This window comes from Pogona vitticeps, chromosome 2, assembly GCF_051106095.1.
Source record: "Pogona vitticeps strain Pit_001003342236 chromosome 2, PviZW2.1, whole genome shotgun sequence".
NCBI lineage: Eukaryota > Metazoa > Chordata > Lepidosauria > Squamata > Agamidae > Pogona > Pogona vitticeps.
In genome coordinates, this window is record NC_135784.1 from 140,610,672 (window position 1) to 140,637,141 (window position 26,470).

Here is a 26,470-nt window from a genome sequence, read left to right on the forward strand (position 1 = left end):
CCCTGCTTAGTGGCTGCAGAAAGGCCTGCTACCATTGAGACACCACAGGGGCTGTGTCTGAGAGAGCAAAAAGCAGATGATCCTAAGGGAGACCTTCTCAGGGGAGGCTTTGCATCTGTTGGAGACAGAGCCCTCCCTTTCCCCTAAAATGCCTCCTGAGTGCTGTTGTTTTTCTTCTCCCCCCCCCCCCCCCCCGCTCACACATTCTGCATTGCTGGTACAGACCTGACAGGGCTTGGGATCTGGCAGTTCCTCCACTGTGGGTGTCCCCCCACCCCACCCGCCAGCATTAGTCTTGCTGGATTGCCCTTCCCATTGATAACAGTTAAAGCGTTTTGGTTCTTAGTGACACAGAACAGTGGGCAACATTCTATTTAGACACATTCAAACGTGTTATAACAGTATGTTGTGACTTTTGAAATAAGCCACTTTAGCCATAGTTTGTACAGTTTTGCCTCACTCCTGAGGGGAAGCATACTTACTATATACGAACCAAAGTGCCTTTGATGAGATAAGAAATTATTTTCACTGGTAAAAAAACTTAATGCTCGGAGCAGGCACATGTGCCTTTTCAGAGCTGCCGAATCCCAGATGTTTGAGAAGGAGGTGGTTGTGCAGGAAATGTGACCTTTAGTTTCCTTTAGGAATGCAGGGAGGAATAGGCGTGTATTTGAGTCATGCATTACATTTTTTTTGTTTTCTTGTCATAAATTCATTTTTAAAAAGGATGATATAGAGATGGGGATATTTGTATTCACATAGGAATATACCTGCGCAGCGGGACATGACAAGGGTCTGGTCCCTGGGGCTGGATCATCCACTCACTCGTCCAGCGGTGGCCCCTCTCTTCCTTCCAATCACTCTGGAGCGCTGGGTCGACTAGCCACTCAGCAGCCTTGCAGGGAGACTCATTCTCCCTCCTTCTGCCAGGAGTGGCTAGCCGACTGGGAAGAGAACGGTGCTTGGGGGGTGATCGGAAGAATGAGTGGGAGTGGCAGTGGATGTGTGGGGCCTGACCTTCCTGAACTTCAGCTTTGTGGGCATATTCATATACGAATACCCCCATCTCTAGATATAAGGGAGAGTATAGTCTAAAGTAAAGGGATGTGGTGGTGTTGTGGGTAAAACAGCAGAAGCCTCTGTGCTGCAAGGTCAAAAGACCAGCAGTCGTAAAATCGAATCCATGCGACGGAGTGAGCTCCCATCGCTTGTCCCAGCTCCTGCCAACCTAGCAGTTCAAAACCATGTAAAAATGCGAGTAGAAAAATAGGTACCACCACGGTGGGAAAGTAACGGTGTTCCATGTCTAGTCGCAATGGCCACATGACCACGGAAACTGTCTACAGACAAATGCTGGCTCTGCAGCTTGGAAACGGGGATGAGCACCGCACCCTAGAGTTGGACACGACTGGACTAAATGTCGAGGGGAAGCTTTACCTTTATCTATAATCTAAAGAAGTGGGAAGTGAAGTAAGTGTAGTTCATTCTCCAAATTAAATACGAGCCATTAATGACTGGAAGAAAGGGGTTATAGCCATGTCTACTTTCACATCAAATGACTTTTCTGTTTTTGGTGTTCTAAATCTTATTCAATTACACTTTAAGAATTAAAGCTATATTTAATGTTCTTTGTTGCAACCAATAAAAATTTTACAAGAAAGTTGCCCCTTGATGTTTGAGGTCTGGTTTAGTCAGGTTTGTTTGAGGTGGCACTATCAGCAGTGAGAAACACAGGCCAAATTCCTGTTTCCTAGTGTAGTAAATTGCACTAGAGTGGGCCTATTGGATCACTGAGGATTTATTTAGTGAGTCAACTGCTCCATAAGTCCTATAGATTCAAATGGGCGTACTCTAAATACAATGTCTATGCTAAAGTAAGTTGCAGTTAAAGTAGGCCCACCTGAATCAATTGAACTTGTAAAGGAGTTGAATCCCTAAATCCTGATTGATTTAATCTACTACTCTAATGTGAGTTACTATGCTAAGCAGCAGGATTTTGGCCATAATGTATTTCCTTCTGCAGGGGTGTGTTATGTGCCTATTAGGTGGCATCTGATTGACAGCAACCCTGACACAATTTTTGATGTTTGTGAGATTTTTAAGGACCAGTTTTACTAGTGTTCCCACCCCACCTCTGTGAGTTTCCACGGGTGAGCACGGATTTTAACCTATCTCTACATAGTCCTAGTCCATCACTCTATCCAATAAACTTCACTGGCTCCCAAGATTTGCCAGAAAGGTGCCAAAATCAGAGCAGGAAAACCCCAAACAATATTGTATGCTTTGTGCACAATTAATTTAGGAAAACTAATAGCGTACTCTCACAATGTGGCTTCACTTGGTTGATCGTACCTTGGTTTAATAAGCAGCTTCTTCCTCTTCCTTGCTTCTTCTGAGTGGGATGTTTATGCTTTCAGCTAGACCTGGAAACAACAGTATTTGAGAAACGGGCAGGATCTTAAAGTAGCTTCAAACAGCGGTTTAACAGCTTGGTTTGTTTTGAAGCTGATAATTATACTTCATGGCTTTTGAGATGACAAATCTATGGTTCCTCAAACAATGGCTGGTTTAATTACTTGAGCAGTCTGGTGAGAAGGCGGCATGGCTTTCCCTGGATGAAATGCCTGTGTCTGGGAATGAGGCTGGAAGAGGGACATACAGTTCTTGACTTGGCCCACAAGGTGGCAGCAGAACTTTATGTCTGTCTAGTTGTCTCTTTTTTGGGAATGGAAAGGGGCTTTGAGTTGTCTGCTTTCCACCACACCGCTGAGATTTAAGATTAACCTTGTTATTCCTGTTCTGAAATCCTGCCGTTTTATGCCTATATTTTGGTAAGTTTGGCAAGAACTAGCTTAATACGTACTGAGAAAATACCTAGCAGATGTAATAGGTTATCATGCACTATTTTGGATGTACTGCTTTGCGCCGTACTAGACTTAGAAGAGCCAGATTACTCAGAGAGATTCATCTGTTCTAAAACAAGTGCATGCAATGAAGAGTCAGGACCACAAAATCTAGAGGCTTTTATTTCTTCCTTCAGCACATTTTTTTCCTGTCTACACCCAGAGCTGGAAAGAGACTACATACAAATTTTATTATAGCAGATACGATTTTGGGGAATGGTTGAACAATGCCTTGTGCAGTCCTTCTGCTAACAGAATGAACAAATGCTTCCAGAGGTATATGGAAAAGCAATGGGCACTGTTTCCCTCCGGATCAAAACAGAAGAGCCGAGACCTCCCAGGCCCAAGGATCTAGAGGTAGCTGGTGGCAGGTCGTCCTCTTCTCTTCACCAGTCCACCCTCACTGGTGCTGGTCATGCATAGCCTGTTCCTCTGTGGGATAGCCATCACATGGGCTGTGGAAAGCATGTACCCCACCCTGAGCCTTCAATTTGCACACCCCTCCATTTTTCATTCAAAAGAAAAGGAGAATTTTGCCCTTTGAAGTCTCCAGAAAAGGTAATTTTCTTTTAAAAGAAGCCCATCCTGGTCTTGTTTGCGCTTCCAAGGTTATGAGGAATCCAAGACTGGATTCCTGTCCATTTCTGGTTTATGGGGAGTACAGCCCATAGTGGGCTCTCACTAGACGCAATTATCCTCATCCACAGACCTGTTGAGCTGACTCACAGCAATCTATAGGACTAAGCAACTGCCCCCTGGGATGGTGGTAAATCTCTCTTGCTTTGCTTTTCCCTTCATAATTCTAGATGCACCCACTATATATACATGCGCACACATGGATCTCTGATGCAGGGCCAGCAAGAAAACTGATAGTCTCCCTCGCGTCTCCCTCACAGTCTGGCATGCAGGCAATGAGCAGCAGGGATTTTGGTGAAGCGTGGCATGCGCCAGAATTGCTGCCTCTTTGCTGCACACGCCTGGTCTTCCACATGCGGTAGTTGCTTGATACTAAGGAAATTGGTATGTCGACATTTACAGTGCACTGCCAGTCCTGCTTAGGTGGCACGACTGGAGCAAGATCAACAGTCTGACATTTTGAAAAATGCCGGCAGTGCCAACTGAGTCTTAATTGTCACATTTTCTCCTTCACTGTCCACCTTAATGTGATACCTCTGTAAATTGCTGCCCTCCCAACACTTTTCTCCCAACACTCAGCTATTGCCCTGCCTGCAATCTTGCCTTTGTGAACCAGCTAATGGTGTACCTCGACGCCCATGTCTTGTGTTTCTGTCTCCCCACTGCAAACAAGACACGTTTACATAAATTGAGAGGCCAAATATACCTGTACAATCATGTTTCCATACCCTGAATGTGCACCTTGAATAATGCATGTATCCTTGCTACCTACCTATCTATTTCTGTGGACCTGGTTTAAAACGATGCAATTTGGTTGAGTAAAACTGAAATGGGTTGCCTAGAAAAGGAACACTGCAGTGAGAGGGCAGAAAAAGGACCAGAACAGCTGTGTGGAATGAAGAAGTACAGGTAGAACCTTTGTTTAATCTTTTTTTGGGGGGGGGGGTAAGGTAAATGCAGACCACGTCAATTTCATTACTAGCAAGAAAAAAAATGTTGGGTATAATTTACTTGTGTAGAACCTCTCTATTCCTTTTTCTTTGAGAGGAGATGTGAAGGCCGCCATCAAGACATTATAAATATATGGCACAGCCACGCACACTTTGCAGCCCACCAAGCCAGAATGCAACCTTCTGACTATCCACTTTGGGCTGCTGGATGCGTACCAGGATCTTCACTGCCCCTTTTTTGCAGTGCAGGTTGCAAGCTCATGGGATGCCAGGTGTGCCCCTTGTAGGCCACTCTACCTGGCTGATATCTGGTGAGCTGCAAGACGCATGGTGCAGTGTTGCCCTGCAGCGGAGAGTAGCAGCTCGTTATCCTGCATACAGTATCACTGACAGAATGAAATGCCTCACCCTTTAATTGCACTGGGGCAGGGTTGTGGAACATGTGGCCTTCCTGATGTGGCTGGACTGTAAGTTCCATCAGCCTTAGCCAACACAAACTAATCCAGGAATCATCCAATGATCCACATGTTGCACAGCCATGTTCCAAAGTTTTCCCCTGCTGCTTTCCTCCAGTTTTTGCAATCCACTTATCCTCAGCCTGCACACACCGGCCTGCTCCCCTGTTCTAATCTATGCATTCAAGCAATAAACTCTTTATTTCATTGTGCCTGACCTTGTCCCAGCCAGTTCCTCTTACTCCACCTTCTTTTTACCACTGACTGTATTTCGTGTAATGCTGAACAGTGAAAAACTGTGCCCAGAAGTCAACACACCCTCCATCCCTAGGTTGCATCTGTGAAGCAGATATTCCCACGTGGCTTCCTGTCACCATATTTAGCCAGTCCCCAGACAAAATCTTGAGCCATCCTGGTTGAAGAAAGAAACCTTTATTAATAATCTTAATAATAATAGTAATAATAATAATCATCATCAATAAATAATACTGTTTATTTGAATGGTCACACCTTAGAAGCATACAGAATGGGGTTGGGTGGCTGATGCTCCCAGGGTGGGAGAAAGGGTAGCAGATGGGAGGGGCGAGGAGGAGGGGGAGCTCTGTACAAGAGGGAGGGAGGGAGGGGGGAGCTGTAAAGGAGGGGGCGTCTATATACAACGGGAATAGAAAAGGAGGATCATCTGGTTGCTGGCGTGTCAGGAGCTTAAATGCTGAATAGAAAGTGAGGTTTCATGAGATGAAGAAGCCCAGGTGGGGGTCAGGGGCAAGGGGAGGCCCTGAGTCCATCTGGCTCCAGGGTGGGGGTGGGGGCCCATATAGGGCCCACGCACATCTCCCACCAAGGGCCGTGGGCAAAGAGGACACTGGCAAATGGGGGGGGGGAGGCCCATTGCATCAGCAGGCTCTGGGGCTGGCTGACACGACGTTTGCCCAGTTGGTGTGCAGCAAAACGCCTTTCTCTTTATGCCTGGCCCGTCCCACTCGCTATCTCGATGGGGCAGGCCGGTGGGGTTTGAGTTAGCAGCGGTGGCACTGCTTTCTCCCCGGCATGTCTGCAGCAGGCTGTCAGGATGTGCTTTCCCTCGGGCACCCCAGCAGTGGCTTCTCTTCCAGGAAGGAACGAGGAAGAGGTGCCTGGCCCTTCTTGGCCCTCAAACGCAGGGCAGGAAGGTCTTGTGGTCGAGGAGGAGGAGGAGGAGGAGGAGAGGAAGGCAGGGACAATCTCAGATTATTTCAGCTCTCTTTCGGGCCGTGATGAGATCAGCCTACTGCAAGGAAGGTAAATGGGGAGGGGGGGCGGGGGCAGAGTCTGGCCCTTTTAAGGGGCTGGGATCCTCAGGGGGAGGGGAAAGTGCAATCTCTTCAAAGAAAACCCCCTCTAGAACCCGAGATTCCCACCCACTGGGACAAAGCGGCCACACCGTAAAGCCCCTGGCCTGGCCCGTCCATCCCGAGCCAAGCTTGACAAATGGATGAACCAGCAAAGCACAAAAAAGCATTAGAAGGTTCTGGGAAGCAAGAAGCAGGATTGCTAGCCCTGCAGGTGCACTCGTGGCGTTTTCCTGCGGTCTGGGGCGGCCGCAGTTCTTCATCAGGAGGGCTTGGAAGGAAGACGTACGTGGTGGCCCTAGGCGAGGGCCTGCAGATTCCAGTCTGTGTCGGTGCCTGTCCCTCCGGGCCCCGCCGTCTGCAGCTGGGGGGTGGGGAGGGCGGAGCAGGGCACGGGAGCCTCCCCGGGGGGTGGTGGTGAACGGTTCTGCAGAGTCTGTGGGCGGCTGCCATCCATCTGTCCGGTCGGTTGGTCAGTTGGTTGATCGGTGGTGTGTGCGCTCCAGATGGCCTGTTGCTTGGGGGGGCGCATGTGTGGACAGAAGGGGGCTTGCACTCGATCGCTTGGCTTGTTTAGTTTTGTAATTGGTTTGTTGCTTTGCTTTATTTTTTTTGTTTTGTTTTGTTTTGTGCCCTTCCTGGTCCCAGAAGGAAACTGCTGAAGGTTTCACTACAACAGAAAACAAAGGCAGAACGTTCCATGGAGCAACCTGCAGGCAGTAGCCTGAGACGGGGAGGTGGGGGTGGGGGCGGTCAGGCAGGGGGAGCTGTGGCAGCAGACAGGGTTGGAAGAGGGTAACCTGCTCTCTGAAGGCCTCCTGGTTCAAAACAGTCTACCTGGGACATGGGGTGCTGGCCTTGGTCCCTCAGCATCCTTCACACCATTGGCCATCCTTCCCCCCCCCCCCCCCCCCCAATCTCTGTTTGGCTGGTAGATCAAGAAGTCTTGCCTGCCTTCCATATGGAACCGATGGCCTAACACTAAAGAAGGAGCCAGGATCATTCAGCCCACTCAGGGGCTGGTCCCTCCAGCTCCTTCATAGGGCCACAAGACTAAAATCTGAAAGGAGGGGACGGCCCTGGAGGAATGCCAAGGAGGTCTGCCAGGCAGCCCCGTGAACTCTGGGGCATCTCTACCACTGCTGTGGAGCTTCCTCTTTTCTTACCCTATCGTCGTAAACTTTGGGGGATACTAAGCTAGAACGTCCTCCAGCCCCTCCTGAAGTCAGCATGACTGTAGGTCTCCACCACCTCCCCTCGCTCTGGATACCACTGTAGTGCTGGGAGGCTGCAGAGATGTCTACCTGTGGGGACACAGGAAGCAAGAGCCTTCCTGTGGTGACATGGAGGTGACCTGCCTGTCTAAGCACTGGAGCAAATGGTCAGGGTTAGAGACCCCAGGTGTATTTGTGTGCCTCTTGGCAACCCCCCCCCCCCAGCTTGCTTTAGTGGCACTGACACTATGTGAGGGGAAAAAAGCAATTTCCATATGAGGGAAAGTGAAATCCTGAGTTTTGTTAACTGTAACCCATGTGAGACCTGGATGTTCATCCAGCCAATACAGGATGCTTGATTGGGGCCTACCCTGTGTGCCAGTGGGTCCCAGGGCTCACAGAAGTGGGTCTGGCAAGAACGCTTAGCTGCTGGATGGCCTCTGGGGAAGCAGGCGTCTGGCCTGGAGGTTCTGCTTGCTGGTGTTTTGCTTGCTTGCTTGCTTTTGTCTGGTGAAAGCGGGCACCTGTCCCAACCCCCTGGCTGGTAGCTTTGCAAAATAAAAATGAACTTGGCTATACACCATCAGAGACAGGTGGGGTGTGAGACATGAGAGGCGGCTTGAGGTAACGAAATATGTGGTTTAGGCTGCTGAGGGCCAGCAGCCCTCGGGGGGGGGGGCAGGGGCGGCAGGGGGCCCGTGTCCATTTCATTTTGGTTTGGTTTCTAAGGAGCAGTCAGTGTTACTACTGTGAGGAGGGGCTGGGTCTGTCTTGCTAGTAGGGAGTGAAGCGGCTGTACCCTCCTCGGTATAGACTAGCCTGCAACATCAAAGACGGAGAAAAAGCCAATCAGTATAAAGGAGAGGCCCGTCCCATCCCTGCCCTGCTTCCGTCCGCCAAGGGGAGGGTCTCTCAGGACACCCCAGGATGGCAGAGGCCTTGCTTTTAGGTGGGTGGCCTTGTGGGGGGGGGGCGGCAGCAGCAAGGGGAAGAAGTTGGGGGGGGGCTGGATTTGACTCCCAACATGCAATGCTGCTTTAGACCTGGACTCTACCGGGCGTCCTGATTGTGGTGGGTGCCTAAGGCTAAAGCCCATTCAGAAGGGGGATGCGAGGAAAGGAAGGCAGGGACGGGACTTACGAAGCAGAGGCCTTGCTTTAGAAGAGGCGCCTGTGTTACCCTGTGCTAGTATCTCGGGCAAAGACAAAAGAAGGCACATGGAAAAATAAAGGAGACAAAAATGCCCTGACACTTCCTGAGAGGTCTGAGGATGTGGATTTGTCCACAAAAGCTCACATTAAAATATAGCAGTTAGTCTTTAAGGTACCACAACATTTTTGTCTTCTTTATTTTTTTTAAAAAAAATTCTTTTATTTTTGCTTGAGAGGTCCGGCTGTCTCCTATGGAGTTTTGCAGTAGGATGGAAGACAGTTCGTCCACTCAAGCTTCTGGCCCTATACTTCAGCCCAGAATCCTCCCCCCCTGGCCCTTTCTTTGTCCTGAGGGCTGACGGCTGAACCCAGTTCTATCAGGCTGACGGTGGGTTGCGATGGGCCACACATCTAGAAAGGCCAGACGGGGAACCTCTGGCCTTTTTAGATATTAGCAGACTAGCCAGCACAGCCCACTGGTGAGGGGTAACGGGAGTTGTAGTTCAGCAGCACCCAGAGGGCCACATGTTCCCAATCCCTGCTACAAAATATTTCGCTGAGAAGGCCCCACCTTGGGTGGAGACTGCTTGGCAGAGCCACTGGCTAACTTTTGTGAGGAACATGATTGCAGGCTGATTTGGACATTTCTCCTCTTTGATGCTGTACACGAAATGGCTTATAAAAGAGCTATCCCGGCAAGGACTGGGTGTGGCGGCTTGCACAAGGCCAGGAAGTGTGGGAAAAGGCATGGTCATGCGTGCTCTTGCACAGTTTGCCACTTGTGCCCTTCGCCCTCTCGATAACTCTCTACCCAAGAATGACCTACTCCTTGAAAAACAGTTCTTGTACAAAGTAACACTGATACCTGAAGAAGCCACTGCTTGCTCCAGATTACATTCTACAGAACAGGACCTCAGAATTCCAGGAAGCAACAACCATTTTCAGGTAAAGTGGCTCTAAAGTAGGAAGCTTGAGAACAGCCCCCCAGGCATCAGCTGGGAAGGCCACAGGGTCTGCACCAGACTTTTTTTTCTCTCTGTCTCTCTGTATCCCCCCCCCCCCCCTTGGGAGTTATCTTTCTTAAGTTTTTTCTGGAGGACTGGCAATAAGACTGCAGTTGAGACGTGGGTGTGTAGATTCTCTTAGAGGCATCCCAGCACCCATCCTTTTATTCTGGGTGTCTGACCCGATCCCAAGAAAGCATGCTCCCCTGTCTCCACCCCCACCGCCTGCTCACAACGAAGGGGAAGGAGCAGCTCTTACCATAGTGCCAATGCTGTAGGTTGCTGCAGGGCCGATGGTGTGGTGGTATGGATCTGCAGCTGCATAAACTCTGCCGTAACTAGGAGCGAACACAGGGGGCAGCGTTAGAAACTGGGGGATCGCGGAGTTGCCAACCCTAAATGTTCAAAAAACCACGAATCAGGCCCCAGGCATCATACTTTTTTTTTCTTTTACAGTCACAATGTATATAACAGAAATAGCAAGATTATTTTCTGAGCTTTTAGGAAACCTCCTAAAGTCAAATTTTCAAGTTCCCTCATACCCAGGGAGATCATTTCCAGCATCAGACTTCCTTAAAAGATCAAGATCTTTGAGCAATGGTGGGTTTTCCTTCCCTGGACAGGAAAAACAACAACAACTAGAGAACACGGAAAGAAAGCCAGCACTGGGAAAAACCACCATTGTCTAATACAGTGGTCCCCAACCTTGGGCCTCCAGATGTTCTTGGACTTCAACTCCCAGAAATCCTGGCCAGCAGAGGTGATGGTGAAGGCTTCTGGGAGTTGTAGTCCAAGAACATCTGGAGGCCCAAGGTTGGGGACCACTGGTCTAATAGCAGCCCAACAAAAATAGGCATTAAACGAGTGCTTAGAGACTTGCTTTCATAACGATCCAGTCAAACCTCCACTAGTGCTGCCTTGTCACCAAGAGCAACAGAATATCCTGAACAGAAACAGCTGTATTGGGACCAAGTCTAAGCATCCACCTGCTTCCCCAAGTATTGCTCATGCTTAGTGGCCACACTTCTTCAACTTTCAGGCCAAAACAACAGGCTATAGGGTCAATTTGTATTCCCAAACTCTGGATGCTGTATTTTCCTAAGATGTGGCATGGGGAGGACTGACTTGCAGGAGAAGTGTGTGAGATGGAAACACTGGCAAATAAATTGAAGGCATGCTGGGAGTGTCACTTGAGGGCACATTTAAGCAACTCTGTCTTTTCCTCAAAAGTGAAGGGAACAGAAGCACTGGAAACTAGATAGGTGGGGTATAAATGCAATAAATAAACCTTGAGATGGAGCATGGTTGAACTGAGGCAGCCCAGAACTGGGCTAGCTCCTAGATTTTGCACATTCATTAAGGACTATGAGGGTGTAGGCCAGTATTTATTTCATAGAAGAGTGAAGTTGGGCCTATAAGACCACCAAGTCCAACCCCCACTCGATGCAGGAAGACAAGTCAAAGGATATCTGCCAGGTGCTTGTCTAAGTTTCTCTTGAATGCCTCCAGTGTTGGAGTGCTCACCACCTCTCAAGGTAAATGGTTCCACTGCTGTACTGGTCGAACAGTTAGGAAATTTTTCCTGATACTATTTAAAATCAAGTGAGGACAAATCCAAGTGAAAGATGGTCTGGTGACTGAATGGGAAAGAGGGTCAAGCTGAATAGAACTGGTTTTGTATGATACTCAGGAAATGGAGACTGAATAGCTTTTGGGTGGAATTTAAAAAACTGTCAATGTTGGATCCTAGGATCCAAAACAAGGAAAGTGTAAAAGGGTTTTAAGACATGGAAGGAATGAATATGGAGCAGAAATGCAAACCTGAACACCAATATTCTCAAGAAGAATGGAATCATAACATAATGCTGATATTCAGTAGCTGAAGTCTTAAGCAGTAAAATCTCATAGGAATTTACATTAAGAATACTTCATATTTTTATAGCATGATTTTCCTAAATGTTCCAACTACTTCACATACACTATCTCAGCAATCCTTAAACACCTCCATAAGATAGAGCACTACATTATCAATCCATATTGCAGATGGGATGGTGGTGGTTTGGGGGATAGTGGCTCAAGGCCTGAGTACAGATTTCAACCTTTACTTAAAGCCCACTCTCTTGGTAATATTACTGGCACTTTTTATAACACCATACTATGAGTGAGAAAGAAACTGGTGCCAACATGGCTTTTGTTCTATGGGTTGTATCATAATCTACTGACAAACTATTGCCAATGTCAATCTAGTGGGATTTCTAATCAAATTCTAAAAGGTAGTAAAACAGTAAGAGAAATGTTAACTGTGAATAAATAACCAAATAGAAAGGATTTTGTACAGCTTCTCAATAAAGCATTCTACACTGAGTAGAAGTGCAAGAGAAACGGGAGGCCCTAACAGAGCCATCTTGTTATTAGAGAGCTTTACTCAGTGGGAACTATCACCTAATTAATACAGCCGCACAGTACTTGGCCCTGTTCTACATTGTGGCTTCATGTCAGGAAAAAAAAAAGTATTGATTTCATTAGGCATACAAAGGGGGAAAATAACAAACTGCGGAAATAAAAGTGCATTCTGGACCTCTTGTGGTGTGATCTATTTCCTGATGGTCATATGACATGCTAATGAACTCCAGCCTGACCCTGATCTGTGTCCAAGCGGAGCCCTTTTGGTCAAACTGTAGGTAGGGCTTTTATGTTTTTGGGGCTGAACTGGAGTAATCCCCTAGCAGATGGAAAGGCTGCTTTCTGGTGATATTGGACGTACACGTTCCCAGCTATCTGATTGGACCCTGATTCCCATGAAGTACTAGAGGACACTTTTGGTGTGGGGTAAAACACAGAAAACAAGATAGTGTAAGGCCCAAGTACTTCATAGCATCCTACTGTTGCTGAGAGCTATAACTTGGCTGTTTTTTTTTTCATATTCTGCCAGTCTAGGCAACAGCCCTTGCTTATGTAATCCTTTTTTTTTTTTAGGGGATAGGAAATGCCACTTGCTGATAGCAATGGTGAGCCGCCTTCCTTGATTGTCCTCTAAGGTTCTCCTAATATGGGGCAGCAATCCTACTCCATGCTGAGTAGGCAGGTTGGCAGAAAAATTCATGTAGGGAAAGGTTAGTCCCAATAACAGATAGGATGGTTTACCTGTCGCTGTAAGCTGCTGCCGCCGCTGCTGCTGGCTGAGCGTATCTGTAGGCTGCATAACCCCCCTGGACCAAAGAGGAGGAGGAGGAAAAAAAGCATTAGGGGACAGGAATATGCCTTCCTGCCCCTGTGCCCTAGGAAGGGGGCATCTTCTGTGCCTGGAGGTTGGTTCTTAGCAAAGAAATGAGGCACACCAGGTGCTAAGCAAGCCCAGGAGAGAGGCATGTACCCACCCCCATAAGTCTAGTCCAACACCACTCTCATTAGCATTCCCTGGGGGTCTCACTAACATTAACCTGCAGAAATTAAACATGCTGAGGAGAGAATGTCACCTCCCTGGCGGGTGGCGGTGTTAATGAGATGTCACCTCTGATAAATCCGTCAGAGTCTGCCTGAAATATTGCCCAGAGCATTTTAAATATGGAGGGGAAATGCTTCTGTAATACAGCATGCTGACACTGGACCAGGAAATAAATCCTGCCCTTTGTGAGAGTGGATAGAGAAGACGCCAGCCATGTCTTCCCCTTCCACAACTCCCACTCCACACAGTCCAAGTTGCTAATTCAGCCAAGTCTTCCCCCAAATCTGGGTGGAAGTTACTTTCCTCTGAACACCTTTTTTGCTATCTAAAGCACTTTCAGTTGTGGGAAATACTAAAAGGGGTTTGCTGTAGGTGGTAAATCAGGACTGATCGGAAAGATGGATCCTGTAAGAAATGTCCAGACCCTTACCACCTTTTCTTCTCCACACTCGAGCTTAAGCACTAGCTCTTTAAATTCCTCACCCACTTGTATCACTTTAACCAAATGAACAGTTGGAATTCCTCAGATCTAAAACAGCCTTCCCACAAGGGCATCACCTATTTCTCTGGCCAGTCTTATAGTCTGGTTGTAGAAGGAAGGAGAGTTTGAAAATGTTACTTTTTAAAACGATAACTCCAAGGCTGACTGGGGAATGAAAAGGGTGCGGACCCACTGGCAATAAGAACTACAGTTAAATCAATTTTACCATTATTTAAATCAATTTATAAATTCCCAGGCACATGATGCATGGATGGAATTGAATTATTTGGCTTAGAAAGTGAGGTGTGTTTTTTTTAAACTTGCTGGCATGGGCTTTTTTAAATACCTTGCTTGTAAATCAATTTATTTCAATTCAGGTTGGTGGTTGTAAACAGCACTGTCGATTTACTTTGTTCCTTTGCTGATTATGAGTGCTACTGGCAGAGCAGTTTTGCCACTCCACTTTTTAAAACTTCATTTTTAAAATGTTTAGTGATGCATCACTTAGTGTACTGTGACCACAAATGGTAACTGGCAACATGGGCACCCACTCTACCTGGTGTCTTTGTGAAACACAGCACCTTGACACCAGAAACGGACAGAGGCATTGTACGATATGTACATTCTTTCAGGACTGCCGTCTGATGTTTAGAATAATTTCTCAGATGAATGCATCTGTTTATTTAGTGATGTATCTCTTTAAAAAAAGAGTCAAAAAGTATACAGTTTACTCCTAAAACAAAAAAGAAATGAGTCAATATCCTCTGTGTAGCCACCAAAACCAGTTTTAATTACCAGAAAAAAAATCAACTTAATTTCAATCAACATGAATGTGGCTACTGATTTATATACCACATGACTTGAACCTGATATATTAAAAAGTCGGAACAGAAATTGATTCAAATTGCCAGTGGGAACTTACCCCAAGTTTTTTAGAATTTGGCAAGAGAATGGGTTAGCAAGAGAAGCAACTATGAAGCTACTTAAGGTTGGGATAAAGGTTCATTAGCAAAGAGGTCTCCAAGAGTTGTCAAATGGGATGAACTTACATAAATTTCAGCACCGTAGAATCCATCCTGATATACCACACTGAAAAGGAAATGAAGAAAAAGAAGGCAGATGTGACTTCCAGTGTTGAGCGACGCACTTTGAAACCTGCTCTGTAGGACTGCACAATGGTTTCCAAGGGTTGTCCCTGACCTGGCACGGTACAATCATTTGGGGCTCTCATTTTCAGTGCTGTTAATTGCCTTTCTCAGCCTTGACAGCAGGAGAGATGCAGTCGTGCTAGTCATCAAGCTGAACAGAGTGATCTGCTTGACAGGTAAGTGGGATGACCAAGAAAGAGGAGCAGGTGCTCTTGGGGGAGTCTGGGCACTGGGAGCCACCATCGGATATGCTCCAACAATATGTGTGCTTGACCATTCACAAGGACACAAGGACATCTTCTGGTTCATTGTAACGTTTGCCTTTTTAAAACAACAGCAGCAGCAAAAGTAGCAAGTCTCTAACCAGAATGGCTGGAAGTTACAGAAACTATCTGCTCAGAATCTGCCTATTGTGGCTCTCTCTCTCTCTTCTCATGCGGCCTCTAGTCATGTTTTCATGCTCATATACTTTGGCTGCCTAAGACGGGAGGGGAAAACCCCCCCACAACTTTGCCCAATTATAAATTCTGGATGAGAGCATGCAAACAGATATTTTGTGCAAAATTCATCCACATAACTGTATGCTGCCATGCAACTTGAGAGAGTTCTCACTGGGTGAGTACCGTATTTTTCGCAAAATAAGACACACTTTTTCTCAAAAAAAAAAAAAAAAACATGGGGGGGAAGTGTGTGCGTCTTATGGAGTGAATACTGTCCCCCCCACGCCACCATCGCTGGCTTCTGAGGCCTCCGTAGGCCTCAGAAGGCCCCATGGGGGGTCACCCCCGCCACCATCGCTGGCTTCTGAGGTCTCCCTGGCCTCAGAAGGCCCCGTGGAGGGTCCCATCCACCACAATCGCTGGCTTTTTAGGCCTCAGAAGGCCCCATGGGGGTCCCCCCCCGCCACCATCGCTGGCTTTTGAGGACCTCCGGGAGGCTTTGGGCTGCTTTTTACTTTTTTAAAAAATGTTCCGGGTGGGTTTTGGAGGATAGATTTGGGCTGGGGGGTATGTTTCTATGTTGCTTTGTGTTTTGGTGATTTTTTTTTTTACAGTCCCAGTGTGGGACTTGCTCTGTTTATTTATTTTTACTTTATTTTTTGGTATTTAAAAATTAGGTGCTGCTTTTTACTTTTTAAAAAATGTTCTTGGTGGGTTTTGGAGGGTAGGTTTGGGCTGGGGGGTATGTTTCTATGTTGCTTTGTGTTTTGGTGATTTTTTCTGCAGTCCCAGCGTAGGACTTGCTCTGTTTATTTATTTTTACTTTATTTTTTGGTATTTAAAAATTAGGTGCTGCTTTTTACTTTTAAAAAAATGTTCTGGGTGGGTTTTGGAGGGTAGATTTGGGCTGTGGGGGTATGTTTCTATGTTGCTTTGTGTTTTGGTGATTTTTTTTTTTTGCAGTCCCAGTGTGAGACTTGCTCTCTTTATTTATTTTTATTTTATTTTAAATTTTGGTATTTAAAAATTAGGTGCGTCTTATGGCTAGGTGCGTCTTATGGAGCGAAAAATACGGTACCTTGTGATACATCAGATATTGTTAGAGTGCAACTCCAGTCAGCTTTTGCTGGCATAGCCAAAGATGAGGCATGAAGGGAGCTTAACCTCAGCCTCTGGCAGGCCACAGGTCGACCACCCCTACTCCAAGGGAACATGGCCCTTCCCTTTTATGGGCTATGAGCACTTGCCCCAACGCAGGTGGAGATGCAGAGGACCCAGAGCAGCAATACATGGAAGGAGCTGCTCCCCCAAAGCTTGTTACTTTGCTGGGACCTGGGAGGAGGGGGGCAGCATTCTCCTGGCTTGCAATTTAATCTGAAGAGCTTCTCCAATCCCCTTCGAAAGGTCCCATTTCTGCCAGATACTCACGCTCCGTAAGTAGGGATGGGTGGGGGTGGGGGAGCTGCCCGGAACGTGTTGTAGACTGTGCGCCCCCGTCCCCGTAAGTGTGCCCCCCGGTATGCTACTGCCGTTCCTGTGGCTGGGTACGGGAAACCTGTCACTACAGGAGAGAAAGAAACACCCATGAACACAAGGTTGGGATAACTCCCAAATGCTAATAGCTAGCTAACCCATTCCCCCCCCCCAACAGTATGTGGTAGGCAAGAGGTCAACTGAGAAAACAAACAGCTTGTGCCTTTTTTGAACCCGGTGTTGTCCTTAGACTTATTCTTATGGGCAGGGATGGCCCATGGATTGGAACAGGAAGGTACCTCACCCCAAAATTGACATTTTGGGTACCCCTCTGGCCGTGGTCATGAGCTGCCTTTGCTTTGGGGACAGAACAGCAACCCATTAATTTGAGCTCAGCTTCACTTCCCCATTATATCTTCCCATCTGCCACTCTTCTGTAACCACCCCAACCTTTCCATGAGAAAAAGAATGCAGGACAGCTCTGTAATCTTATTACATTTCAGTTCTGAATCACTGAAGTAATCTTTGCAACTGTACTAGGTTGGCTATGCTAGATGTGGGCAGGTTCCAGACTTGTGTGTTCTAAATTAAAACTAAAACAAAAGCTAAGAAGCCGAAAATTGTATCACCAAGAGCCAGATGCGAGATAACAAGAGGAATCAGAGCCATCTGCAAAGTGGTGACCTGCATGGCAGATGAACTATTTGGCCTTAAGGACCCCAACTTTATGATTCAGTAAATCTGTTGCCTGTATCCCACCTCTGCCATACAGTGGAATTACTTGGTTATATAGGGATGAATGTACAGCTGAATTAAGATGGACAAAGAATTTCAGAAGTTTAATTTCCTGGGAGGTAAACAAACTCTCTGTTACAGCTCACTGAGCATTAAAAAAAACCTTTGACCTTCTACTGCACACCATCCAATATCTCCTGGTAGATTCTGACCTCCTTTGTATTCATTCCCAGGTTAGGCTAAGAGATGGTGGCTGGCCTAAGATCACTCTGTGGCCTTTGTGGCTGACTGGGGATTTGAACCTGGGGTCTCCCAGTCACAATTCAGCATTCTAACCACTACCCCACAATGGTTTATCCCTTTCCTCTTCTTCCCTTCCTCATTGCCAGCAAAACGTGGCTCTGCGCAAGGAATGAGTGAATTCCTGCTAGGAGATTCAATGGCCCACATTCCTGAAAGACAAGGCTTGCCCAAGGGCCTGGCCTGATCCAGACATTACCTGCATAGAACTCGGGGCCATAGACGGTGCCTACCACAGGGTTCAACTTCCAGCCTGGAGAGAGAGAACAAGGAGACGTGAAAGCCTATCCAAACCTGTGTTTGTTTTGCCAGAGTCAGAGTCAGCAATCTGGGAAAAAACAGGACAAACAGAGAGGGAGGGAGGGAGGGAGAGAGAGGGCATCAGACCCATTAAATATGGAGCCTGAGGAATGCTTTCTTGGGATGAATGCCAGTTGGCCATCTGTACTACTCAAGAGGTAGCATCAAACCTGAGTTGCCTCTCCTCACCCACCAGCATGTTGTGCACTTCTTGACCCCTTCTAAGTTCAGACTTGTTTGCCCTACACCCACCAGCTACTGGATGCCACCATTTCCAGACATGGTGCGCGAGGGCGAGCAAACAAATCCAAGGGGCCTGTCAGCCTTTCAGAGATTACTACTTCTGGCCTAGAACAACACCCTTCCTGCTCCCCCTCCATCCATTACCATTTGTGTAGGGATTGGCTGCCTTCTTGTTGGTCATGACTCGTGCGGTGGCGTTGTTCACCTGGGGAGAGAAAACAGTGCAGAGAGTCAGTTCTCGGATCCAAATATTATCCCTCTGCCCCGGAAGAGACTTGGGATTGGAGACACCAGGAAAGTTTCAGGATTCACACACTCCAATCAGAATTTGGGTCAGAAGCCCCACAGCAGAGCTTGGACTGGGGATCCCTAGGGGCGATCCCCTCAGCCTTGATGGCCATATTGGGCCTCAGGATTTCCTCATCGCCATCCTGGGCGTTCCACCCACAGCGCTTCCTAACAGGCAGGCTTGAGACAGGTGTGGGACGTCGGAATGAGCTGTGGCAGTTTTGTCAGTTTGTAAGGAAACGTTCCTGAAACTCCCCCATTTCCAGGGTCACGCTCGCAGCTGACATGCAGGGTCCTGCTCAGACATCATGCACCTTGGGAGCACAGTTCACTGGACAGGCCATGCCACGCCACACGAGAGAAGAACGAAGAACCCAAACACAGAGCAAAAGGGGCAGAAGCTCCAGCAGAAGAGGATGTTGTGGGTAAAAAAACACAGCGCTCTCTGTCTTCCCCACAGCTCTGGTAAAGGAGGACTAAGTACCTTTGGCTACACCTTATGGGGCACAGCTCTGGCCAGCAAGAAACACCCGACAGTTCAGAGAGCTGGTTATGACCTATGAAACCCTATAGAGTTTGGGTCTGGGCTATCCGAAGGACTATATCTCCCTATATGAGCCTTCTCGGCCCAGAAGACCTTCAGAAAAGGCTCTTCTCTTGGTCCACGTTTGAAAGGGCCACAAGAGAGGGCCTTTTCTACAATTGCTCCCAGGTTGTGGAAGGATCTCCCTTGCAAGGCCAGGGAGGACCCCACCTTCCTTTTACCCTTTCAGCCAGCAGTCAAAGACCCACCCCTTCAAACCCCTCTTTTAATAACTGTGATTGAGTCCCTGGATGCTGGGCGTCCCCTCCTCCCAGTTTGTTATTCAGGTTTTAAATGCTTTTAATTACTTAATGATTTTTTTTACTGATTATTGCAATTTAATTACTTTTTAATCTGTAATTTACTGTGTTTTTAATATTGTTTTAACATTGTGAGCCACCTTGGGTCTCCTCACTGGAAGAAAGATGGCCTACAAATGATACAAATAACTAAATAAATGAACTCTTAGGACTGAACCAATTAAGACATTCTTCATTTGCATCTTAAGAGAGATTTAAACTGAAACTGCTCACCAATTAGTATGTTAAGGGTAAACGGCCAGGAGGCAAATCAACTTTTTTGGAGGGAGGGAGGGAGGGATAACTGTTAGTTTATTGCACAAAAAATGGAGTCTTATGGGACCCTGAAGACTAACTACTTTTCTCCAGCATAAGCTTTTGTGAACTACCCTCTCCCTCCTGCTGATCATGTGGCAACCTGACTCCTGAAATCTCTTCTGTAGGCTTGAGTTCAACTTGGTTTCCCAATCTGAGAAGATTTAAATGCTTAGCAGCATCATATTATATCTTTTAGCTTTGCCTCACCTCCTTGCTGCTCCTACCTTACTCTTGCTGGAGACACTCTCCCTTCTCCTCTGCATTCCCCCATCCCTCCATCCTTTGGCATTCACCATCATCGGACATGCAACATCCACTCGCCCGCTTGCTTGTTTTGTGAGGCCCCAGAGGTAGAAATGGTTCTCTTTCTCTCTCTTTTTTTTTGAATATGTGTGTGTGTGTGTGTGTGTAGGGGGTGGAATAGCAAGTGTGGTTCCTAATGCCCGACGCAGAGCAGGCAGTGCACCTGTTCGCACCTCAATTTTGCGTCCCTCTACGATGGTGCCGTTCAGCTTCTCCCGTGCCCGATCGGCATCTGCACTAGTTTCAAAAGTTACAAACCCAAAACCCTGTGAGTAGGGGAGAGAAAGGAAGAAGGAGAGAGAAAAAGAGAAAGAGAGAGAGAGAGAGAGTGATTGGGAAGGGAGAGAGGGAGGAGAAAGAGGAGGGGAGCAGAAAGGGGGGAGGAGAAAAAGATGGCGAAAGAGAGAAAAGGGGTGGGTGGGAAGGACAGGACAGAAAGAAGGGGTGAGTAAGGAGCAGCAGAGACAGAACCCCCCAGGGCCTGGGGGGGCGAAGAGACAGGATGTGACATTTCCAAGCCACCCTAGGGCTGGGGGAGAAGGGACAAAGCAAGGAGAAAGGGAGGGTCAGGCTTGAAAGGAATAGGACAGACACGGGCTTCCCAAGAGTCAAAGGCTGCAGGACAAGGCATGACAGAGTGCAGTGGCATCACCCTCGGCCTAGAGGAATGGGGTCCCAGGTGGGTAGGGGCCATGAGCAAGTTATTCCAGGATGAGCCCCTGGGGCTTGCAGTGGGTTCCAGCCAGTCTCTCCTCCACCCTGAGGCTCAACATCATCCAAGTTTCTGTGTGTGGGTTGGGGGTGGTGGGTTGGGTCAGAGTGTGTAGTACTTGAGGGGCAAAGTTCAGTCCTGGTCACCACATGCAATTGTCCCCACTGAATCCCGGCCACCCATTTGCAATTAGATCTGTTAGTGCTGGAGGTGGGGAACAAGGATTTGAACTGGGAAAAGAATGAAACAAGGGAGGGAGGTCTATATGTTCCCTCCCCTCCTGACATGCTCCTGATCCAATCTTCCCAACACCGAAACCCCACACCCATCCTGCACTGGTGTGTTTGAGGTCTGAACAAGAATCTGGGACGATCTGATCACTGAATGTATATATAACAGTCTGGTTTGGACCTGGGAGCTGACTCTGGAACTGATAGCTGAGGCTTGAAAAGCTCAGGGCACCCAATGTATCATCCTAGAAATTAAATTCCAATTCTATTAATAAAATATTCTACTGTTTTATTTCTCACATAAAACTTTACCCTTTGTCCCAGGTGAAATATTTTGTCTCTCCTTTATTGGTAGTGATTTCCAGTTTCACCATGAGAGGGTGTTCTTTTCCTGCGTTAGCTACATGGTTGTAGCTCCCCCTTGTTTTTATCATCCTACATGTTGTACTTCATCGGGCATGTATAGAACCCAGATAGTTGAGCACCTTCATTCAGCGCATTTGCTTTTTAGGGTGGTGAGTTAAAAGGCCAAAATATAAAACTGGGCTGGGGTGGAGGACAAGTGGGGCAGGTGACAGATGTGGCTAGAAACTGGCAGGGAAGTTGACTCACAGGAAGGAAGGAACTCTCAGAGAGACCTGGGAGGGGCAGGAGTAAAGAACGGAGAAGGTATAATAATCTGACCCTTGGGAAGATGCCCCCACAGTGACATTCAGGTTGTACCAGAAATCAACACGTTGAACCTACCTTGGAACCGCGCTCATTGAAAATGATCTCAACATCCAGGATCTTTCCAAATTGCTGGGGAAAGGGGGGAAAAAAACACAGGAGTTGGAAGTTGAAAAATGGGGGGGGGGTTTGGAGTCGACAGCCCTTTCAGTCTAGTAACAGGATCTTGAAACTCTGATTTATTTTCAGTGGGCAAGATTTGCAGGCAACCTCTGAAATTAGGAGGCATTTATTACATCTGTACAAATCCAGGGGCCTGTCACAACAGTTAAGAGATGCCTCTCTGTTTCCCAGGAGCTGCTGAGATCCCTCTCCGACCCCGGGAGACGCGCAGCAACAAGACCGATCAGTCCCAAGTCCAACCATCTCATCTATTGCCAAGGAGCAATGCTAGCTTTCCCCCAATGCTAAGACAAACGAGAAAGGTCCATCTTGCTGGTTGTAGGTCCCAGGATATAAGAGAGGAACCAGAAGGGAACTGTGCCTGCCATGGCATTTCTGGACCAGAGACTCAAGGGCAAGGAAGAGAGTGAGAGGCCCCATGTGGGCTATTAGGAGATGCCACGGCAATGGTCTGTGGAGGAGAGGTGCCGATGACCCGACCGCTTGTGGGCAGGAATGGCTGACAATGACGTTTTGACCCAGCAGCATTTGCCTTTGCCTGCCTGGGTCCCAGCACCTTCCACAGAGAGCCAGTTTGTTGGGTTATTAGGCAAGGAGGAAGCAGGAGGGCTCACCCCAAACATTTGCCGCAGATCAGGGTCCCGAAAGCGGAAAGGGATGTTGGAAACGTGTAACCGTTTGGGCTGCTGCTTGTCAGAGCCGCTCTCCGACGGGTGTAGCGTCTGGTTGTCTGTCTGTGCCGCTTCATCTGTCTGCTGCGGGAAGGAAATAAGAACTCCATTGTGACTCCTTCCCTCTTTCAACTTCGATTTGTGTGTGCGTTTGTCCACACACGCCCATGTGTCTGCAGGCATACAATTCTTACCCTCCACTGCAAAGGCAGACAGCAGAGGTGTGGGATCACTGCAAGTGTACCTCTATTTGGCTGCTGGATTTTGTTTGGGGCAAATGGTTTTTGAGGATGTAAAAAAAAAGTCTTCTGCATCACACAATGCTAACCTTTTAATCAGAAATTGGTAAAATTATCTTCGTGGGCACCACACCCTGGCCAGCAGAGTCACTGGAATGCTCTTAAGAAGTGTAACCCTTTCCCATAACATCCGGCCTCCACGTCTATTCCTCCCTCCCATTTCTCACCTCTTTGCCAAAGGTCTGGATTGCTTCCAGAGGGCTTCCCCTCACCTGCCCATCATTCCACTGCTGCCTCCTCTTCAGCTACCCCTCCCTATTTCCCTCCCTCCCTCCCTCTGAGCTCTCCCTCACCTGCTGCCACAGGCCACTGGCATCCACTGGGATTGCTGGCCGCTCACCCCAGATGGCCCAACTCACCTCTAGGGAACGGGCTGGAGGAGGGACCAGCACAATGGCATAGGACTTTGGCCCAGGGGACATTGGGAAGCTGTGACCCAGTTCAAATCTCACATCATCTACGAATCCACTATTGGGCCTTTTCCAAGCCTTTACTCTTTTAGACTCAACCTATCCAATATAAAAGGCCAGCCTACCTTGCAGGGCATTTTCAAGGATTTTCTAAGGATAACTGATCATGTCTGAATATAAGTGGGAAAGCACTGGTGTAGATACATATGGGGGGGGGGGAGGAGAGGGGCGATAGCACTAAAAAGTGTGGGTTTGACCCTAAGCTCACACCTGTTCTGGCAGATACACACAGGCAGGGCAGCAGAGCTGCCTTCCCTAGCCGGGTGGTGGCGAACAGCCAGCCTGGCACTCAGGGACTGAGAGGAGCAGCTGGAAACTGCTCACTCAGCACTTCTTTGCTGAGCTGCATTACAACCACATCACTGGCACAATGGGATTGGCAAGCAGCCAAGCAGGTAGATTACAAGTGATTAGGGAGACGAGGGGAGCCAGGAAACTTTAGCACTGAGCCACAAATGCCCATGGGGGCAGAGAGGCGCTGGAATTGCCTCTGCGCACAAACTGGCCTCCCGCTGCACAAGCCCTCTGCTATTGCAGCCCTGCTCCATTCTGACCCTGACCCACAATCTCCGGTCCTCAGGATCTAAGGTGGAGTAAGGCAGACAAGCCAGGAGGAGGTCTGACTTGCTCCTTGAGTCCTGCCCTTTGCCCATAAGGGTTCCCCCAAGTCTGGAATCAGTAAAGCTTCTAGCACGATCTGCTTCCCTAGCCAAGATCTACAGTATCTTCCGACTTCACATCTAACTCAATGTGGGCACCACCCAATTGTATTTTGGAGAGAGATTCCCTCTCCCCCTTTCCCACCAGATAGTCTGCTTTCTTCAGCCACTCCATACCCCCCAGTGCACAGGCCAGTGCTAAGCCAGGACAGGTTGCCACTAGAGACTGCAATCTCTGCATGGAGTCTGTTCTTACCGGGACTGTTTGTGTGCCTGCTATGGATTGCGTGCTGGCATCAGTGCCTGGCTGTTCGGTGTGGCTCTGTGCTGGCGTATAGAGAGTCAAGGCATGCTCAGGTACTGTGCTCTGCCCTGAGTAGTCCTGTGCGGGGTGCGGGTGTGGTGGAGGTCCGTACTCTGCAGGGATGCCATTCTGCGGGGGCGGAGGGTACGTGGCTGGCGGGTAGGGCTGGGCCATCGCGTCAGGTGGAGCCGTGGCGTCCTGGTTGCCCTGCAGAGACAGAACGAGAGAAACACATTTACTCAAGAGTCAAAACCAGATGATCGCCTGGGAATATTCAATCTTGGGGTGAATTACCAAAGCGTCATTTGAGGTACCAGAATTGTTTCTCAGCGCAAGGCTGCAGCTGAAGGGGTGTCTCACATGCCATGTAGTGAGGTGCTAAATGAATGAATGAATGAATGAATGAATGAATGAATGAATGAATGAATGTAAATTCTGTAGCAGCTTGAACTGGAGGGGTATGAGGAATGATGCACATGGCAACAGTGTGCAAGTGTACATATATTTATCCTGGTTTTCCCTAGCACTTCCTGGCTGCTAGAAATCTATTCTTTAAAAAGAGAAAAAGAGCTAATATACTCAGGATGTCAAATCCTGGACCAGATAACAATATCTACACATATGGAGTGGTGGTTATGATATTCCATGGGAGGCACCTATTTGCCCACATGCTTCCTTTGGGCATTTCTGTTTCCTGAGATCAAGGAAGGGCTCAACCAATCTATTCATTAATCCTTATTTATTTATTAAGTACATATCTGGGGCACCTTTCAAGGTGGCCTACAATATAAAATATGCCAATCATTATTCCTACAAGTCAGTCAATCAGTTTGAACAAATGGAAGAGTGAGCCATAGACCAAGACAAGCTCAAAGCCTGAACCCCCATAGGTCAGTGCAAATTAAATAATAATAATACAGTAGTAACAAGAACAATGTATTGAAGATAAGACGAGTTATGATGGGATTATTCTTGGCTTTGGTGATGACAACTACGGAGAGTTGCAGATCTTTCTCAGTCCAGCTGCTGAAAGGGACCCAAAGAGAATACAGCTGGATCAGGTGCCGGAAGGCAGCAGGACAGTGATAACAATAGTGACTTCTCTGCATTATTGTCAGTGGCCTTCCCCATTGAAAATCCTTTGACATGCCAAGCTTTCAAAGTTCAGAGGTTTTTAAAATAAAGTAATCCTTCGTCTGAAATGAGTAGGTGAGTCATTTACCATCGTGATAACATTCATGACCATATTCAGTTCAGTATGTTTCCTGATAGAAAAGACAAAGAGAATAGAAATTTATACATTCTAGCTGTTTTGTCTCTCCTGACAGGAATTAGATGTAGAAGTCATGTTACCCTGGAATGAAAAATAAACTGATTGGATCAAACCAACCAACCAATTTCACAGTCAGCTTTTAAAAACAACAACAACAACAACAACAACCCCAAGGAGTTGGGATTAGGATTTCCTCAGACAGAGAGAAGGTTTCCATATGGCACGTTTATTATGTAATCAGTCTGACTTGTTAATGGCATTTTATGCAGAGCCTGGATGTATCTGTTTCCTATGTTGGTCAGGAGATTTCCTATGGTTTCCCATCACTTCTTCGATCTCCTTTCTTCCTATAATATGTCAGCAAAGGAGAGGAAGGTGGAATAGCTACATAGCACTCTCGTGAATCCTCCCTGTGGAGGAAATACCCAGAGAGGATCTACCTTATACAGTTACATCAGTTTGATACCCATTTTAAACTGCCATGACTCCCATGTACAAGACCCTGGGATTTGTTCTGTGTGTGCGTGTGTGTGTGTGTGTGTGTGCGCGTGCGTGCGCGTGTGTGCATGTGTGTGACAATCCCTTCACTCTAGCTCAGGGAAGTGCCGTTCTCCAGCCCAGATTTTTGAATCCTTAACCAAAGTGTAAATACAAAAGTTTTATGGGATGGATCAATGACAGCTAAAGTGGTTATGGCAGTGCTCTTACTCTGTAATGTAACTATCCTTCTAAATGGAGAAAAAGAGATCAATGTAGGCTGGAAACCAATTGCTGATTTACATGTCCATAAGTGAAACAGTGTAACCTATGGCAGCAAATTAATGAGGTGCTGGTTGTGTTCTTACATGCATCCAGAACCAGCACCTAGTTTATAAGCACAAATTTGCTGCTGCACTTTATCCCATTTTTTTTTCATAAAATGACACACCCTCTGAGGGTGTGTCAAAGGGGCCTAATAATATTAGGGGCACAGGATAGGAATGGGGTGGAGAGTCGGAGA

At 47.5% G+C, this 26,470-nt stretch overlaps 1 protein-coding gene across 16 annotated transcripts in view; it reads right to left on the reverse strand.

Annotated features, from left to right (window-relative positions):
* Nucleotides 1-5,360: 5,360 nt before the first annotated feature.
* The window catches only part of RBFOX3 (RNA binding fox-1 homolog 3), a 471,477-nt gene continuing 450,367 nt past the window's right edge, over nucleotides 5,361-26,470 (reverse strand). For 10 of the 16 annotated variants that reach the window (XM_078384276.1, XM_072990695.2, XM_020813804.3 and 7 more), the window contains 11 exons: nucleotides 24,150-24,404; nucleotides 22,409-22,549; nucleotides 21,690-21,743; nucleotides 20,174-20,266; nucleotides 18,354-18,414; nucleotides 17,866-17,919; nucleotides 16,587-16,719; nucleotides 14,620-14,659; nucleotides 12,789-12,853; nucleotides 9,904-10,039; nucleotides 6,878-8,308 (listed from right to left, as the gene is read on the reverse strand). In XM_078384276.1, coding sequence (XP_078240402.1) covers nucleotides 8,264-8,308; nucleotides 9,904-10,039; nucleotides 12,789-12,853; nucleotides 14,620-14,659; nucleotides 16,587-16,719; nucleotides 17,866-17,919; nucleotides 18,354-18,414; nucleotides 20,174-20,266; nucleotides 21,690-21,743; nucleotides 22,409-22,549; nucleotides 24,150-24,371 — 1,044 coding nt within the window. In that variant the 5' untranslated portion in view covers nucleotides 24,372-24,404 and the 3' untranslated portion in view covers nucleotides 6,878-8,263. Of the gene's footprint in view, nucleotides 8,309-9,903; nucleotides 10,040-12,788; nucleotides 12,854-14,619; nucleotides 14,660-16,586; nucleotides 16,720-17,865; nucleotides 17,920-18,353; nucleotides 18,415-20,173; nucleotides 20,267-21,689; nucleotides 21,744-22,408; nucleotides 22,550-24,149; nucleotides 24,405-26,470 lie in introns of all 16 variants that reach the window. The other 6 variants (XM_020813779.3, XM_072990692.2, XM_020813787.3 and 3 more) reach the window with 6 other exon arrangements.